Source organism: Mytilus edulis, chromosome 6 (genome assembly GCF_963676685.1).
Source record: "Mytilus edulis chromosome 6, xbMytEdul2.2, whole genome shotgun sequence".
In the NCBI taxonomy this organism is placed as follows: Eukaryota; Metazoa; Mollusca; class Bivalvia; order Mytilida; family Mytilidae; genus Mytilus; species Mytilus edulis.
This window is the reverse complement of record NC_092349.1, coordinates 87,202,580-87,223,586: the sequence shown is the minus strand read 5'-3', so window position 1 is coordinate 87,223,586 and position 21,007 is coordinate 87,202,580. Positions and strand designations below refer to the sequence as shown.

General features: G+C 32.4%; 1 protein-coding gene across 1 annotated transcript; it reads left to right on the top strand.

Annotated features, from left to right (window-relative positions):
* Positions 1–799: 799 nt before the first annotated feature.
* LOC139528781 (uncharacterized) lies at positions 800–20,279 on the top strand. Its single transcript, XM_071324982.1, has 9 exons — positions 800–1,330; positions 8,066–12,535; positions 13,202–13,393; positions 14,162–14,356; positions 15,409–15,567; positions 16,188–16,567; positions 17,015–17,105; positions 17,326–17,405; positions 18,473–20,279. The coding sequence occupies exons 1-9, from the start codon at positions 1,219–1,221 to the stop codon at positions 18,527–18,529; spliced, it is 5,736 nt and encodes a 1,911-aa protein (XP_071181083.1). The 5' UTR covers positions 800–1,218; the 3' UTR covers positions 18,530–20,279.
* Positions 20,280–21,007: the final 728 nt, after the last annotated feature.

Below are 21,007 nucleotides of genomic sequence, written 5' to 3'. Positions count from 1 at the left end.
TATATGAACTTTGAGCATCATTAATATATTCCCGTTAATGGCAGAATTCGCTGCATAGAATCTTAATGTTAACTATGAAATTTTAGGTTTTTGGATAATACAGACTACACTTGTGTATCCCACGGTGTTTTCTAAATTTAAAGCACCAGTGTATCCCACGGTGCATCTTTACATTTTCATATATATCTATCTATCTATCTATCTGGTTGCCATATTATCTTCGGGTAACCGACCATAGATCTATCTACATATACATATACATCTATGGTCTATCTATCTATATATATATATATTATATATTATACGAATCTATCATATTATGAATAAAAGCTGTGGCCAGATATCGCCAAACCATATATGTATTTTGTTTTAATGGCACCATCTGAGATAACAGTTTTATAATAAATAGGGACACATTGAATGTTCAATCTGTAATATTGCTCACTGCAACAAATTTATGACAAGCCGTTTTAATATTCATTCCAACTTCAAAATATCTTAAGAAATTTTATAAGATATCTTATATAGTTTGTAAAATATCTCATATACCATGTATACTGTTCTTCATATTAAGATATCTTTTTTAAATGTAAGAAAATATCTTATTTATCATCTGAAATATCTTGAAGTTAAAATAATAGTAAAACAGGTTGTCATACAATTACTTAAATTTTACATCTGACTTTAATAATATGGTAATTTGACATGAACGGAAGACGATTAATGCAGCTGATGTATAGCAGCCTTTAAGAAAAGAAATAAACAAGAACTAAACAGTAATAACAAAAAATATAATTCTAAACAAATTAACAAAAGAATCTGCATAAAAATTACTTCGAATATATTTAAATTAAAAAGTGTTATTAGTAATAGAAAAAGTTTGTCATATCTAGCTACTTTTCATAATAATCTCATTTATAACAAAACTCTGGACACACGAACCAAGGGACATTAAAATTTCATGTATTTTACACAACAGTTGGTAATTAATTAGTCAAAAAATTAAACAAATGACAAATCTCTTAAATGGGCGCGGGTGAACTAAATGTCCCATAATTTATAATTTTTTTAACTTGTACATGACAAGATAGTTACACTTAAACAAAACCATTGAAATTGTAACAATTTTTGAAGAAGTGCTTATTTGTGAATGATGTAAATTGAACGATTTGACATGGATAACTGTTTGAAACATTTTATATATTATTTTATGTTGTCATGTTAGCTATAGGAGTGAAAATGAAGTGGAAAATGTGTACATATTATAATTGTGTAACTTTATTTCTTCTCAACATGTTATTTGTTTCTATTACCGAATCAGTAACAACAGGTGAGTTATATGTAAGATATTAACATACATGGGTCATTATAAAAGAAAGTGCAAATTTCGACGAGGTAATATTTTGAAAAATGATGTCATTAATTAAAACATTTGAATGTGGCCCTCTATTCTATAGTATGGTAGCAACGATATTCAGAAATATGCAATGGGGAAGAGTTCCTTCAATTTTAACAATTTTTGGTCATCCTTTGATATAATCGTGTCAATGGCGTTACCAATTTAAAACATACATTTAGGTACAAAATATTATTGTTAAACATTAAACAACTGTTCCAATTTGTTGTTTAGGTTTAAATTACGACTTATTGACATTATTCATATAGCTGTGCATTCTATTCAAACATAAATTTCAGAATACATTGTCGTAAAAAAGTTGGCTGTCCTAATTATGGCCGTTGTAAATACTAAAAAATACACTTAAACTGAATATATGTAAAATGTATAAGATTAAATGATAATATACCTAATCCTTCGTATACGACATAAAACACTTTCATTTATGAATTTAAAAAAATGTCGCATTTCTATATAGTAACACCACTGACCCTCAGTAACTCCAATGACACAAAAGTATCATCATTGACGTCACATTTCAAATATTACTTTTATTAAGTACTGAATACAAAGCCAAGAACACCGAGCAAAATAAAAAGATGAAAAATACTTCTTAGGCTAAAAAATCTCAAATTATATTTATAACATAGCATCCATTACTAAAAATGTCAATAGTGTTACTAAAAAATGTCATTGGTGTTACCAGCATACATCAGTTTGTGGAAACTTTGTATATGTAATACATGATATTGTTTAAACATCGTTAAATAAATATTGTTTTTCATAAATAATATGATGTTTCGCTTGTTAAACATGAAAGAAACACAAAACAATGCTGATTGTCATGATATATTCAGTGGTGTTACTAAACTAGTACACCATGGACACTATTTTCATTTATGATATAGCTTTTACTTACTTTAAAAAAAATTTCACTAAATTTTCCAACAAAATTGATTGTTTACTTTTTCATAACATGCTTACAGGTAACATTGCTAAGGAAGAAACTGTTATAAATACCCAAATCTTGCGAAAGATAACGCTTATCCTACTAATTTGTCCGTTGGTTACACCATTGACTTAGAAAATGTAACATTTCCTTTTGGTGATTTTTTTTTATTGTAAAACCAACATACACCTCCTAAATCATTACTAAATGTTGGTATGTATCAAAATGCACTAAAATGGGATAAATCATAATAACAAATGATATGAATAATAGTCCTATTTCAAGTCTGAAAGGATTTGTAGTATAAAATAACAGTTAATTCTGGCTATCTCCAAAGGTTTAAGAAAACATTAAATAAAGGATGTTTTTATAACATGTCATACTGTAAAATGTATAATGTGTATCACAAAACATTCATATCTAACATATGCAAGTGTTATTTTGATATATTTTCATGTCTGTGACCTAAAAAGACCCAATAACATAGTTTTGCATGCTTTTTTGATAATGACCCATATACAACAAGAACCAAAATATAACATATAATCACATGTATACTAGAGTTATCCGAATTTTGCATTTATTAAATATAGGAAGATGTGGTGTGAGTGCCAATTGTTTACTATGCTACTGTAACAAAATTAGAACACCAATATACGTGCTTTATATTGCTTGGGTTGAGTACGGACTGAATTGCCAAGTGGTCTAAGGCGTTCATCATCAACACTGAGGTTACGAGTTGTTCGGACACCGTACGGGGGAGGTGTGTTCAACATCGATCTTTATTGAAAGTTTTTGTCTGGTTGTCACCGGCTCCATCTCCTTCGTCCGATCAATCTTAAAATCTGATACAGAAGGTAAGCCTAACTTGCCATTAAGCAGAATTCTAGAAACTCTTTTGTTGAAACAATGTACATTAAGCTCGAAGGCCCTTGACAATTTGTCTAGACTACAAGTACGTTAAACTGCATAGTTTTGTGTTCACCAGCTTATTCCTTGAGGCATATAATATATTCAGGCAAGTTTTACAACAATATCTTTTTTATGTTGAACATGGCCCCACCCCTTTGAAGTTAAATGGTCGTTCGCTAAAGGACATTTTTTGAAGTACCATTGGTCATTCAACAGGAAATAATTGAAGATAAAACCATGGCCACATGGACAAATACGAAAAGACAAACAAAGAACACTTCACTTAAAACAACAGATTTAGCAACAAGAAACCTTCAAACCCAGGGAAAATGTGGTGACCTAGAAGTTTAAATATATACAAAAAGGACAGAACCTGATTTTATTTATGAATACAAGTTTTTAAGTCCAAAATGATAGAAAAAGTCAAAACAAAAATGTGATTAGGAAAAATCATCAACGAAACAGAAAATATGTAGGCATTGAGAGATCTTAAAGAAATAAATTCTCGAAGATATATACTGAAATCAATCTACCACACCTAACGCTTTATCGCGGGCATCAAATTGACAACCAACGATCTGCCGATAACGAATCATTTGTAGGACAAAATCACGGTATAATTCGGGTAGCATTTTATTTCTTTGAAACAATTATTTTATGTTGTTTTTACTGAATTGTTAAATAGATATGTTTAATAAAGTAGTCCAATTTAAATGACCACACTAATTTGTAATTTCAGGTTTAATAACACGAATATGAATGCAATTAATAATACGCCTGACTAATGAATTCAAGAAATATCACGAAAATCTAATTTTTCAACTAGTTTTGCTTAACATTATTATTTTCATGTAAGATATAGCTCGCCAAATATATATGTTTGTCAATCAAATAATGTTCTTGTAAAACACTGAAACTATGATAAGCCTCAGAAATGGATTATTCCGTCAATTTGAAATGTAATGAATGATTTGAAAATGTTTTTATATTAGATTCATTATGATGAAATATTTCATTAAACGTCATTGAAAATTTAAAAGGGAAATGTTTTAATGTTTTACTAAAACATTTCATTTAAAAAAAAGCAACGGTAATAATGCCCTTTCCAAAATTCTTAAAATAACTTAATGACCAAATTTATAACTGTGAACCAATGCTAGTCAGTAAGTAAGTAAGAGTTGATATTTTATAAGAGGAGGAAGCATGAAAGGTCTCTTAGTAATTGAAATATGTATTACAATCAGTTCCGCAAACAGTTTAATCAAGAAGAAAAACACTATAAAATGCGGATCCAGATTATTTAATAGGAGGGGGACTGAATGCAAAGAGCTCATATTCTCCGGGAAGACAAAATTTCGGCACATACCGCAAGGAACCGAAAAACAGACAACGATTTTCGGCCAATTTCCTGAATGAAAAAATATCAAAGAAATATTTCTTAGTAATTCTTTGACTGATTGTACTAAATTTCAGTTCTTTACACCTTTGAAATGTCTGTTATTCATCTATAATGAAATTGATTGGATAAATATTGTTTAAAGCTGCAGTTATTTGGTTTTCAATAGATGTGTAAAAACGGCAAATATGTGCACCCTTTTGACAAAACATCAGGAAATTTCAAAAAGCCTTTAATCTTACTTTTCAGATGATTATTTTCCATTTTAAAGTTGAAAATCAGGAAAAAAAGTCACATGATAAAATTCTGTTTATTAGCTTATATCGAACTCAAAGCTAAAAGGGGAAGTCCCTCAAATCTGACATAACAAATGTGATTTTTTTAGAGAGGCCTACACACTGTCTCAAAACGCCTCTTTAATAGAGAATTCCTTAATAGAGAGCTGCATCTGTCAAGAGGGTTCATCCTGGTAAATCATCTATTCAAAGATTTATAGCTCTAATAAGCGACTCAGTTGAAGGTTAAGATACCACTACGTCACATACCAATTATGTATATAATATGTAGTAGCTTGAAATACGCCCAACTTTCCCCAGTCGTGATTCATCATAGGTCAAATGTTCATGAGCAGCACGTCGGTATAATAGAAACTTTAGTACCTTATATGATCGATGCGTTTTACTGTTCTTTATGATAAAATGTATTTGTTTGAGTGCAATGTTTAATGAATTTGTTGCTGGAATATCTTTATTATTGGTTGTGTTGTCTTTCTTCTTTAGATATTGATGTATGATTGCCCCTTTGATATCTTCTTACATTTCTTTTCTATTTTGTTTGTAATTCGGTTGGAATTGTTGAAAAGATAGTAATACCCCCATTTATAAATAATTGGTACAATTTAACTATTAAGTTTTAATCAAAGTCTTTATGACAATGTTTCCTTTTCGGATAAAATAACTACAGAATTTAAAAAAAATAATAGTCTCTTCTAATTATTTATCGATTTATGAATTTCGAACAGCGGTATACTACTGATGCCTTTACTAATCATTATTTAACGGGTCGTGCCACGGAATTTCAAAACATTGCTTTAGAAAACATGTACCACATTCACCGAGTAATTAGGACATATTTATTTACTTTGCTGATTACTAATTAGTTAATGTAACACACCTGAACACTATATGTGTCTTCTCTGACATGTCTTCAGGATAACTTGACACTAATTACCATAAGAATGTTGAACCTCCATTTATCATCTAGAAATCCAACTATCATCACAGGAAACTTTTTAAATGAGCTGTTTCTGATTTTATTTTCATCTTCGGGTATTTCGTAGTTACGAGTCGGACTCTGTATTGAGAGTACTTGATTCGAGTGCATCTCAAACAGACAGGATACCAAAATTTAATGATATATACAGTAAAATCACTAATGTAGAAAGTATTTAAAACAATGGACATTAAATCTGCTGTCTAGATTGGACATTAGTCATGCTGTCTAGTGGAGATGTGGCTTGGCATTCTTTGTAGCCTTTAACTTTTTATAATGCGTCGGCCTCCACTACACTATTCTAGTTTTGTGATCTATTTTCTTGTCGTTTTTAAGTCTGGTTTTTCTAAACCTGTGGCTACCCTTGGTTCTACTGTCTCCAGATGTGTAGTTTCTGGTTGTATCAATGGTAATCCATGAATGTTGGATCTGTTTTAACCTTCTGTTATATAGTGCTTCTCACAGAAATTCATCTAAAACAACTGATGAAGGTGTGTTGGTCGCAGCGGAAGACTGATTTTTGAAGTTTGTTGTACCTGTGCCCTAAGTTAGGGGACTGTTGGGCTGCCTCAAACATACTTAACCCAGCCACATTCTGTATTTTCATGTCCAAAGTCAGGTGCATATATTTCAGTTTTATATGGTGTTGCTGTATGTCGTATTTGATTTTCGCTTACTGTTTTGTAGACTAAAAAGGCCGGTTATTTATTAAGTCTTTAACATCTTTCAATATGGGATCCTCAATGTTCTTCGACTTTGTACTTGTTTGGCTTTATAAATATTTTAATATGAGCGTCACTGATGAGTCTTATGTAGACGAAACACGCGTCTTGCGTACTAAATTGTAATCCTGGTACCTTTGATAACTAATTATAGCTTGCTATGGGGTATGATATTTGGTAATTGTAGAAGGCCGTTGTGTGACCAGAAGATGCTCAATTTCAATAAAGGCAACAGTAGTATACCGCTGTTCAAAACTCATAAATCCATGGACAAAAACAAAATCGGGGTAACAAACTAAAACCGAGGGAAACGCATCAAATATAAGAGGAGAACAACGAAACAACATTAAAATGTGACACTCACAGAAACTAAGCATTAGACAAAATCCTATGAGAATAAGAAAATGTTTTTTTTATTGGATAGCTTTCTTTTTTCTTTATTTGATAGTTTTCAATCATTTTGAACGATGTTTCGACTATCATCCATCATACTACAATATAGTTCACACATGTTAACGTTTTTTTTGTGGCTACATATACATGCAACTTATATTTCTACAAAACAAATGTGCATATGAATAGAAAAAAATCAAGGTTATTAAAGATGTCTTTCAAGAATTGATGTTTGTCAAATGATCTTCGATCAAACTTCAAACTTACAATAGATTTATCAAATTGCTACAATTATCAACAGACATACATATGCTAAATTTGAATTTGTCATTTAAACAAAAAATAATATAAAATTTAAATTAGGATAAGGATTAAGAATGGGATTTTAATATGAAAATTCATTAATAGAAACCAACACTATTGAGACGCAACAGATTAAATAAGATGAAAATGTATTTCAGGTTTGTTTTATAGGTTAACAATTTCCTAGTGGTATAATGCTGCATTCCTAAACGTTCTTGCATTGTGTAATTTTTCATATAAAGGCGGTAGTCTGTCATATATTAGCAGCAAAACAATGCCGAGGAATACTAATTAATAATATGACCTTTTACAAAAAAAGCCGAATAAGCAATTGGTACTGTAATTAAGATGTTCTTACTATACATGTGATATTCCATATCTATCGCGCCCAATGCGAATTAAGATGATGTCCTTTAGTCTGTTATCGCGAAGAAAGAGACATATTACATATTGTTGATACAAAATAATATTGCCCTAAAAAGATAAATCGGCTTATTGCCATAGAATGCCGAAAATTCATTAGCTAGTGCTATGTTGCTAACTATAAAACCAGGTTTAATCGACTATTGTCTAAATAAGAAATTCAGAAATATGACAGTTGTTATACAATTGTATGATGTGTTTGAACTTTTGATTTTGCCATTTACTTTTTGAACCTCGGAGTTCAGTATTTTTGTGAATTATTGTATCTCATTTTATCGATAAACTTTATATTATTTCAGACACAGTAAATTCATCTACCTCAGAAAAAGCAAATCCATTTTCATTAGAAGAATCATCGTTAGACACATTTTCTGATGTAAATAGTTCATCATTATCAGTCAATAACAACACATTTTTAAATGAATCAAATTCTATCAATGAACTAAAATCCAATTTAACATTGAGTAGAAACATGTCTGTGATTGGTAGTGAAATTTCAAATTCAAGTATAAATGACAATGAAACCATCACAGATGATGTTATCGTAGAAACAAAACAACTAACAGCTGAAGATATAACATCACGAGGTACACTAACAAATGAAGATATACCGTCACGAAGTGAACTAACACAAGAAACATCGACTTTATGTAAAGACTGTCCAAATGAACCACCTGAACCAGTGCAACAACCTCCACCTTATCCGTCCGACGAAATGTTATCAAATCAGAATCAGGATATGAAGATTATTAAAGAAACACCGGAATTCACTCTAAACAAACATTTTCAACCACGGGCAGGAAGAATTCCACAATCATGGATAGATAGTAAACCTGATATCGTTGAAGCTACACCAAGACCCAAACAGAGGTCTACTACCATAAAACCAATAATACAGTCTATTTTTGACCCAGAACTGCCTCCTCCACCTCCGGGGATTTTTGCTTTTGAAAAGAAGAAAATGGTGTCTATTCCTGATAGTCAATCTTTAGGTTCAGATTTGACAGTTCCAATTACAACTGAAGATATTAAAAGTCAGCACCCAGCTGATTTTGAATTCCCGCCACAGCCAGGAGTGGAGTTACCTGGAAATTCTCAACCATTCAAAATTACTGAAACTGCATCCGACCTTGAATCTCAACCTATTTTAGAAACAGTTTCAATGGACCAAAAATTGACGTCACTTGATATCAAACAACCTTTAAATCAGTTGGACGAAGAACCCCCTCCTCCACCCCCTCATTTTAGTAGACCACCAACGATGAAACTTAAACAAGATAGAGAACGATCCCAACCGGTTCAGAGTGTACAAAATGTGCTAACCACATCACCACCGGAAGTTCTACAACCAAGAGGTCAACAGTTAAATGCTGCCGCTTCCGAACAGCCATTCGCACCGGACCAACACATATCAGAAATTGATAAACAAATAATCGAATCACAGTCTGACCAAATGTCTTCAGGTACCATTGAAAAACAAACGGCACCACTCAACCCTGAGACATTACACGTAAAACAGAAAATAGCATTAGAATCTGACAACACTGGTGTGGATCAACAAAGGTCTTTTACACCAGATCAGTTGAAATCTGAGAGTCAACAGCTAACAAATATTAGTGAAGCTGACTATATGCAAACGAATGAGACGAAAGTTTCGGGGTCATTACTAGATGAAAAACAAAATATGACAGATCAGATTAACCTTCATAATGAAAATTTTCCAACAACATCATTACTAGATCATATGCCGTCTATTAATCAAGATGTAGAATCAGACTTTGCAACAAATAGTACTGCAGAGTTTAACGCAAGAAGCACTGCAGAGTTTGAAGCAAATGAAACAGCAGAGTTTGTAGCAAATGACACGACAGAGGTTAAATCAAGAAACACTTCAGAGTTTATTGCATTTAGCCCTGCAGAGTTTGTAGCAAATGACACGACAGAGTTTACATCAGCTAGCATTGATGATAAAACAGTACCAATTTCAGAAATAAATCAAATATCAGAAACAATAAATAAAATAAATAATACAATGAACGAAGAAATAGCATTACCACGAACAGATCAATTACAAAATGAACAGCAACTAAACAGTAGTATGGATTACATAAATCAGATATCTTTAGATACGTTGCAGCCTGACGAATGGTATATATCAGAAAATCAAACCTTAATCGAAACGCTAGAACAAAATATTACCGGAAGTGAAAAAACAGCTGAAATTAAAGCATTGAATAAAATTTTATCTTCGTTATCGGAAGAAATGTCCATTGAAGGTCAACTTAATCTTTCGGTAGACCAGAAACTAATTCCACAAGTCTTAGAAAATATTATCCCAGAAGACCAGATATCAGCAGATATTGAAGGTGAACTCGACAAGAAGAAAATCATTGGTACTTCAGTTTTGGATCAGGATATAATCAAAAACGGTTCATTACCAATGGAATCAGAAACGCTAGATCAAATATCTATACGGATCCAAAATGCATCCAACGCTGTTGAACTGAAAATTGAGAAACATATAGAAGAATCTGTTTCTGGACTTCAGCAATTGTCAGATTCAAACCTAACACAGTTTTTAAAAGACAATGAGAAAGTAAAAACTACAATGGAGAATGAAATTCCAACTGAAATTCAAACTATCACTGATACAAACGGAACGACTTCCATGTTTGATCAGTTACATTCTGAGGGCCAGCTAAATGAATCACTTATACTGGCAGATGCAACTGATCAGCAACTGGAACCTTCTTTATTAACAGAAGAAGATAACGAGCTGTTGGAAATTTTGAAAACAACTGAGGATTTTAGTGCAGTTCCACAATCAGAAAGCCAACATTCACAAAACACTACCATAAACGATGGAAATCAAACTCAATCAGTTTTTGAGCAATTACCATCTGATGTTGAACAATCAGTGGGTACCAGTACAACTTTAGTTGAGAATACAACATTAACACCGGATCCAGAACTATCTGTGGCTACCAGTAAAGCTGGAGTTAAGAGTACAACCTTAACACCGGATCTAGTACTATCTATGGCAACCAGTACAACTGAAGTTGAGATGAAGACAGAGGACATTGAAATTACAACATTAACACCGGATCCAGTACTCAATATAGGTAAAGAGCAAAAAGATATCGACCATACAATGACAGGAACCGTGCCCCTTAATACAACTCCCTCATTTGAGGTTACTAAGAGTACACAGCAGCCACCACGACCAAGTATAATGCATTCTGAACCTCAAGAATCGTTTGTAACTGATAGACAACAACAGAGACCTGTAGAAGTTTCTAATTTGAATGAAAATCAAACTTTCCCAGACAACACTCAACAACGTCAGGATCAGAAAAACGAAGATCAAATAAATATGGAGACAGATATACCTCCCCCACCACCGAGACGAAGAACAGAGTTAGTAGAGAAAGAAAGAAACAATTTACCCCCATCATTGAATGTATTGGAAGAGAACAGAAGGAAAGGTTTCCGACAAATTTCCGACCAACCTCTACAGAGCCCCGAGTTATCCTCTGAATTACCGCCACCACCACCAGGTTTCAAACAGGAAACTAAACACGTTTTGAAGGAGAAACCTATGACCTTGCTTAAAGAAACGGGCTTGTTGAAATCACAACAGGATGAAACGGATATTGCAAGTCAAGCCAAATATTCTGCATTATTTAATCGAAACTCTCCATATTACCAGTCAATGTGGAAAATTAACACAAATCAGCCGTCAACAAAAATAAAACCGCAGACAACGCTTAATTCTATTGACCAGAGACAATCGAGTAATAGTGCGGTCAGAAAAATGATAAATACGATTGAACAGGTTAGAACACGACCTAAGTCGGTTGATTCTCTAACTTTTTTTACACCAGGTGTGGTGAGAACTCGAACACACCAGAATACAAATCGCAATAGTAATGTGAAAAGTCAGCGCTCGGTACCACCTCTTTCAAAACAAAATAATAGTCAACAAAGTGTCGGCATACCACATGCGGGTTATACACCAGGAGTTCCTTTTATTCAGAATCACTTTTTACGTCGTAAACGTTGGAATGAGAGTAATCTACCAATGGACATTGCATTTAAAACTGCAGTTCCAAAACAAGAACAATCTAATAACATACACGACAGGATGGCAGGAGGAAAAAAATATATAGAAGAAAAAGTGTATTCTAATATTCCAATAAAGAAGAGATATTCGCTGAACGATCTTCGCATAAGCAAACTTAATAGACTAAATGAACTTAATAGATATCCAGATGTTAAACATTCAAAGCATTTACAGCACAACATTGACATTAATAAACATAGTTATAATTCACATCAAACTGCACCTCGAACTAAACATCAGATAAAGGATATTATTTTACATGGGAAAGCTCAACAATTCAAAAAATCAAATAATAAGGTACATGCAAATGTTCTGCAGAATAAGAAAATATGGAATAAGAATGACGCCCCACCGCCGATCATTTTACGAACAGCAGATTCAACTGTTTTTAAGGTCTCGTATACACCACCTCCACCACCGCCACGAAAACTGACAACAGTGGCTCCACCGGAAACGATGAGCAAACCACTTCCGGCAAACAAGTATATTTCTCCAAAACAATTCAAATCGAAGGAAATAACCTCCAACAATGTGACAAAAACCTCAGCATCTACGGAGTCTTACACGAAATCAACAGTATCGGTAATTGGAAATTCTTCACCAGAAATAAACCCCTCTTATACAAGAGAACTCGCAAATGCTTCTGGTAAGTTATGTTTATAATAGTTACATAACAGTATGTCATTCACTGTGACGAAATAAAGTAAAACCTTAGATAAGCTACATGTATTAATTCAGAATTTTTTGGAAAAGCAACGCTAATGAAAACAAAATAAAATACTTTTTTGTTTATGGAATATCAACAGCAACGAATGTATTTATGTGCTAATCACTATCATTAAAGATGTCACTGGCTTTTAGATCTTCTTAGTGATTATTTGGAAATATGAAATGCACATAATAAACAAAGGTATCATCAGCTCGGTAGATCTCAGTATTATGATTTGCAACAAACCATCATCAAATCGTCTTTTGTAAATTTATAAATTAATGTTAAGAAAACCAAGATTTTAAATCATTCAGCCAAGATGTAACTGAATATATTTGGCTATTATATTTGTTCACAAAGCTCTTCAACTGTTTGTGTTCTTACAAATCCAATGGCTTTCAAATTTCGGTTGAGCGTTCCTCCAGAAAAACACATTTTTTATATATCAAAACATTCATCATGTTTTATAATCGTTTAAATTTAGATACTGACATTCAATGTGACAGTAATGTGATCTAGCAATGTGAGTTTTGTCCTGTGTGCCTGATTGAAAATACAAATAAAAAAATTATTTTTATTGTACAATGTATTTTTCCTCCTCAGAAACGTGTGACAACTGTACGTACGTAAGTGATTTCTGTTACTTGAGAGAACCTACCAACTGTAACCGATTTATAGTATGTTATAAACAGGGACACAAACTAAGGGCCACAGAAAAAGAGTGTTCATTTGGTCTGTTCTGGAGTCAAAGTAAACTAGCATGCACACAACCAGCCAGAGCAGAGTGTCAAATAGGTACATGTTTTTTTTTTAAATATGATTTTCAATAATTATACAATTCTACGGAGACTGATTTGAATTAGCAACCTTAAAATCTTATAAAGGGACTAAACTCATAGTAGAATTTTATACGCGAATGAAGGAAAAAATCTTCTTAGACTTTAGCACTAAATAAACTCAACATAGAAATCAGGTTTATAAGTGTGTATGCCGAACGCATATTTCGTCAATAAAAGACTCATCAGTGACGCTCGATTGAAAATTTGAATTGGATAGTGAAAGAAAACCCGTCATTTAAGAGAGGCAAGTGCTTTTCTTGTCTGTTCTTGTAAGTATGTTGTTTTAATCTTTTGGTTGCGATTGGAAAAAAAGAGGGTTCAGATCTGAAAAAAAAAATAAAATTATCAAACCTGAAAATATGCTCCTGTGCATGTCCCATATCTAGAACCGTATCAGGGCTGTATTTTGATTCTGGAAAATATGGTCTTGGTGGCAGATATTTGGTGGTTTTTGCTTAATATATGCACCCCCCTTTTTAGATATTGATAAACAAACAACATTCTATTGTTGAAGACTTAAATTATTAACTCGTTATTTTTGTTTTTTGTTGTTGCTAAATTGTTCTTATGATCGTGTATCCAAGGCAGCCTTTTATTTAAGTTAACTGTATTTAGTATGTTCATATATCAACAGGTTTTATTTCTTTCATATTTTGCCGACTTTTTCAGATTGTCTCATGTACTTATTCAGTTACACTGTTTTAAATACACTTTTGATTTATAGATCCCTGTAGGACGAAAGGTGTCAGATCTCACCCATATATCGGTAAATGTCGTGCTTACTGGACATGCCGAAGACGTCGTTCTGATGCAAGATGTTGTCCGAATGGATATGCATATGGTGGTGGAAGAAACACGTGTGTTCCGAATAAAGACTGTAAAACAAATTGCATTACAAAAATCCCCGAAGTTCTTAATGGTATGTTTCATAATTAATTTTTGAATTTGTGAAATGTTATGTTTATCGGATATTTACATTGAATGTGCGAAAATTTAATGACCGTTAACGTTATTACAGTTTACATTATTATTTGTCCATCTATAAATAATATGTAAAACACAATTCACAGCTATCAACACACGTTTTTGGATTATGAAAGCATTACAACTATCAGTTTAATAACCTACTAGCGACAAAGTTATAAACGCAATACTAAAAAAGTATATAAGATAAAGGTATACCTAAGAATAAGTTTTTAGAAACTCTGAAACAAAATCTTCAACTAGACGCATAAATATAGAAAATGAATAGAAAGCATAAATATAGAAAATGAATAGAAAGCATAAATATAGAAAATGAATAGAAAGCATAAATATAGAACATGAATAGAAAACGCATGACAGAATTCGTCTCAGTCAATTTTGTAACCTTAGTTTCATCACAGTGTACATTCTCTTATACAATAGAAAAGTTGCATTTCAATAGTTTGCTTTAAAATTTGTGTCATTTTTGTCACGCTGATATTAGCTAATTAATTTATCTCCGGTCTTAGTCCGAATCTGCCGAGTGTTGTTGGAAAATTATAGCACACAGTGTAAGGCCAAAGCAACATTTTTCATTATTAAAAACTGTTTCATTAAAGATTTTAAATTTTGAAATATTTATTACGGGTCTATCTGTTTATGGGATAGCAACAACCGGGGATACTGATTTTTTAACGACGTGCGTTAGCCAATGAAAATCCGAAAAATATACTTAGCCTAGGATAATTAAGTAGGCACTTACATCAAGTTCTGAATGAGGATAACATGCTTTATTTTGTGTTTACAGTCCTATTTATCTTTCTGCTAAAAGCGTGTTCCCCCGAATAGCAATAGTTTATTACGCATTGTTTGATAGGCAGAATTTTCCATATTTGCCAAATTGGTCTGGATAACGCTTTACTGGAAGAAAAGCGGATACAATGGACCAAATTAATGAGAATTTTTAGAATAGTTTTTTATAAAATAAACTATTGTTTTCAATTTCAGTGTGCCCACTCAGAAAAGTTTCTGACTCCCCATTTGAGTATACAGATGGTGGGATGGTTCGTTCCTGTGCTCCTGGTACTCGGTTCGAAGAGTCTATGTGTGCTTGTATTAGGAGCAATGTTGGTAATAGACCAGTAGAAAAGAAGCAAACACTTCTAGGTAATTATATATAAATAATTCCTATTCTGATTTGATTTATAACTGATTTTCTTAAATTATTTGTTTATACATTTGCAAATGTTTAAGAAACTATGGTTTCATCTACCTCAGGCAAAGCTGACTTTAATGAATTTGTGTATTTTACTATGTCTTTTTTGTAATACATCCATGGCTTCCACAGATCTTCACATATTCGGGTTTGAGCTTTACTGATGAAGGTTAACCTAGAAAAGCGATTCGGACGCATGAAATTGATAACATGGTCATGTTGAATTCATTTTTAAGGGTAGTGAACTTCAACACTGAATCGAAATAACCGATTACCAAGACAAATTTATATTGATATGTCCTTAACATTTAATTATACAGATAATAATAGCATGTAATAAAATAGCACATACAATTCTAAGATTTTTTTTAAAATTATGTGCACATCCTTTCTATCTAATATTCATTGCATTCTGAATATTTGAAATTGTATTGTTATTTTCATGCTTATGATTTGAATCAATAGCATTTTGATGTTTTTATGTTCATTAATAGTATTATATTATCTTTATATTATGTTATTTGCATGCATTTATCATAAAGAAACAAATTAACATCCTTCTCCATTGTAGATCAACCTTTTCAATGTGAGCCTGCCATTAGTCTAGATTTTAGCGGATCCACAAAAGATGCTTTCGAAGACAAATCCGGACAAAGTCAATCTATTGGTGTATCTAATGTCCTTCAGACGATTAAAAAGCAAGCAATGTTTAATGGACGTGGAAGCCTAAAACTGTGGCGTTTTTCGAATGTAGAACTTGGTCCTGAATTTGCCTTGCGTTTTAAGTTTTATGCACATGGAAGATCGCATCGTTCTGAAACATTGTTATCAAATTGTATTGGGAAGAGGAAGGCTGCATTTGACATTAGACTTGAAACTGATGTTTTAGAGATAGTGTTTACAGTAAAGACATCTGAAAGTCCTGAATCATATATAAGAATATTTTACAAGGTACAGTTAATAGATTTATTTCATAATTTACAATTTTAGAAGTTTTAAAAAAATCGATTTGCATACATTCGTAGTGTAGTACTTTGAAAATCAAGGAGTTTTTTTTTACATATGTATATTTTATATTATATATGCTGATGTTGGTCTTTGTCTCTTTTTTTGCCATAACGTTGTCTGTATATTTTCCATTTCTGAGTTTGAGTGAGACTTTGGTATCTTTCACCTCTGTTTGTAATATAATAAGTCGAATGGAGGAAGACATTATTTAAAACAGATACGATTGGATGGAAGAGAGCACCTTCTCATCAGTGTCATAGATAGCGTTAGACAAATTTTTGAACATCTCTTTAGACATGCAATCTAAGTAGTGTGTTTTTAACACACTACTTAGATTGCATGTCTAAACAAAATACAACATTATTTTAATATTGATTGTTTTTATTGCAGCCACACCAGTGGAACGAAGTTATTCTTCGATATGATGGTGCCAGTTTCTCAGCTGCTCTTGGTAAAGTCTCAAAAACGATTTATGTGGAAGGTAATTCGACATTTTCTTTTATTTTGAAGCATTTCCAAACATCGTTATTTTTTTACCCAAAAACAAAAAGATATATGTACGTTAACTGCAACTGTTAAGTATTTAAAAAAAATTACAAAATATTTCTTAATTATAAAAGATTTGCTTGTGTATGTTTTTATCGTGAGAACCTCTAAACATGTTTATTAACCATTAACTAGTCGTCTCTGTTCCTTTACAGGAGTAATACCGACGAAACATGCTGCTATATCTATTGGTGGCTGTGGTCAAGACGATGGATTTATTGGATACATGGATGATGTAAGTCAAACTATTTATCAATTAGTTCACTCCTATACAATTGTGGATCTACAAGTACCCAACTTTTGTGTCCGCCCAACATGAAAATTCTGTATATATATGCAATTCGTGCGTACCCGCCTTTTTGATGGCTCGCAAACTGTTGAATGTGTTCTGTTTTCATTATAATAGTGGTCTTTGTTAAAAACCCTTACAGTAAGCATGTTTGGTATTGATGCATTTGTTTAATATTGAACAGATATATTATGTTAAGGAGGGGTATTTGCAAAAAATACCAGTCGAGGGAATGTTCGCGAGCCGTAAGGCGAGAGAAATTCATTCTCAAAACTGGTATTTTACGCAAATACCCCTCAAGAACATGCTATATCTGTTTAATTACACCGAATATTAACGTTCAAAAACGCATTGATGATCGTGACGTAACAAGCGTCAAGTCGGATATAGTATTTTTGGCAAATACCATGGCAGAGAGGGTAAAAAAGGCATATCCTTTTTGCATATACCACGTCGGCGTTAAAAAATGAACGATATTCATTTGATAATAGTAAATTGGTGAAAAATACACTGCCTATCAACCAATCAAAACCCAGAATTCTTGCATAAGGTGTAATTATGAACAGATATATCATGTTAAGGAGGGGTATTTGCGAAAAATACCAGTCGAGAGAATGTTAAATTTCACGAGCCGTAAGGCGAGGGAAATTCATTCTCAAGACTGGTATTTTTCGCAAATACCCCTCAATAACATGATATATCTGTTTAATTACACCGAATGTTAATGTACTAAAACGCATTGAAGATCGTGACGTTACAAGCGTCCAGTCGGATAGAGTATTTTTTGGCAAATACCACGGCAGAGAGGGTAAAAAAGGCATATCCTTTTAGCAAATACCCTGGCGGCGTTAAAAATGAACGATATTCATTTGATAACAGTAAATTGGTGAAAAATACACTGTCTATTAACCAATCAAAACCCCGGATTCTTACATAAGGTGTAATTAATAACTATATATGTATTTGAGATATGGTCTTGAACTCTTCATATAATTTTTGCATATTTTTTTCAGGTGATAATATACAACGGCTGCATACCAGAAGATGTAAGAGGTCTTGTGTTTGAATAAAATATGAAAATCCTGACTGCGTGAAACTATTGTTCATTCAACATTGTCATATACATGTTCGTTGTTTATTATTATTCATATTTTAATATATTCATTGATTTACAGTTATTGGGGTAAGGGAAATCGAGAAAACAGTTGACTGATGATTCGCACCAACGAGGTGCACCACAATAAAGCTATTTCGATTGAATATAATAAGTAGCTGACCTTTTAAATTAGATAATTTAATATTTTTTTAAGAAATGTCATTGAGGACTGAGTCACTCTTTGATAGTCTTTCTGAACATGGGGCTATTAAGAGCTTGACAAAATGTATAAAGATTTTGCTATTGTTGAAGACCTGATAAAGATTTTTAGATCGTTTGCCACCTTTACATATTGTACCCCGTATATCCTTTATTTATAAAAAAAAAAAAATGAGTTTTTTAATTACCGGTCAATTGTCTTCTCGAATGAACATTTTCTATATTGTAATTTTACAAAATTCCAATTATCATAATATTTGTATATTGTTACATGAATAAATATGTTTTGTCTTCAAATAGCATTAAGCGCACTTGCAAGTCACAAGAGATAACTCGTGTGTATGAGTGATGTCCATCTCAAATTCAAAATAACCATTAAGTTTGCTTTCTTTCTCTGTTCTATCTATTTGTTATTGTATTTTCTAATTTGCCAATTTTCTGTTGAAATCCTCACATTGGTAAACAAACAAAATAGTCTTTCGTTAAACTGATCATCGTTGTCTTGATTTTGTTGTTGTCTCATACTAGTACTGTCAATTGTAAAGAGAAAATGGAATAAGCAATTTCAAAATCGAAGTGATACAGTTATTGTTCGCTGAAACTTTCAGAATAAGCAATTTCAAAATCGGAGTGATACAGTTATTGTTCGCTGAAACTTTCAGAATAAGCAATTTCAAAATCGGAGTGATCCAGTTATTGCTCGCTAAAACTTTCAGAATAAGCAATTTCAAAATTGGAGTGATACAGTTATTGTTCGCTGAAACTTTCAAGAACAGTCTTTGTGATAAGTTTTCCTGTCGATGGGTGGTTGTTCTCATCTTGTCACTCCAGCTTCCCCCCGTCGTGGCGGCCAGTTTTTGTTGTTGTCGGGCACAGCCACGAGAGAGCCTATAGTGCTATAAATGGGGTTAAACACCAACAACCAATCAAGTTTGTAGACGTCTTTTGTTATCCTCGAGGTTATAGTGTAGAAACGATTAGTTCATCTTACTTTTCATTAAAAACATCTGTAAACACACCATTCACTCGCGTTAGTTTTTCATCGTATCATTTTCACGTCTTTGTCATGTACGCGCATATGTCGTAAAATGTCAACGTTGAACAACCATACATAAACTAAGATTTTAAGGCACACAGGAAACGTGCCATGTAAATTTTTGTTGTTGGTTTTGTAATTTGTTTTCGGTTGTGTTCTAAGCATTTTATTGAAATAAAAATCCCTTTAAAGGTTTGAATATTTATATATGTTCCTAAGAGTTTCAATTAAATCGTTTACCAGTTGGGTTTCTGTCTTCGAATACGAGCAGTTGTGTAGTAATAAGTCACACTGGTAAGGTTATATTAACTACTTCAGATTTACACAAAAATGGTAAGTCGTTTTATCTGAATGTTGAAAAATTCACCTTTGAGTTATTTAAATTTTAGTTACAAGTTGAACCAAGCAACACCTATACTTCTTATGTTTTTTTTGTTTCCAATATATTTGATTAAATGAATACAATATATTTTTTATTATTATTTTATTGTTTGATATGTTTTATTTTATACTGTTTACGTTGCTGGTAGAGAGGGTTTGACCTGTGCATTCGTTGCATGCCTTCGGACAGCATACTGACAATATCGCAGAACCAATCATTCAATTCAACTAATATCAAGTGTCAGATGCATAGAAATGACAAGAGGTGACGATTGCGCGAAGCAATGTATTCGGTCATATAAAAAATAACCAAAAAAAAAAACAAAAAAAAAACAAAAAAAGTTTTATATTTATTTGACAAAGATAACAATACACAATATCGCAGTATCTCTGTAGCAAATTGTCATCCAAAAGTTTCAATACATTTTTGAATCTTATAGGTTTTAGACGGGCGATGCATTTTCAGTTGAATGTCTCCTTGATCTTTCGCTTTTTAATTCAAACTATGTGATTTAAACAAACGGAGATGTTGTTTATATGTCTATAAGTAAGAGGCAGAACGACACAGATTAATCATAAGACATCATAAGGCCAATATAGTCTTCCACAAAAGACAGATTAGTTTTTTTAACTACCTGGTAAATTTAAAGTCGTTTTTGACAAAGTTACAAAATAAATACATGCACATTTAAAAATTGCAGTAAGGTAACGCTCTTATTATAGACATGTATTCAGTGATTGACCATATAAAAAAGAAGATGTGGTATGATTGCCAATGAGACAACTATCCACAAGAGACCAAAATGACACAGAAAT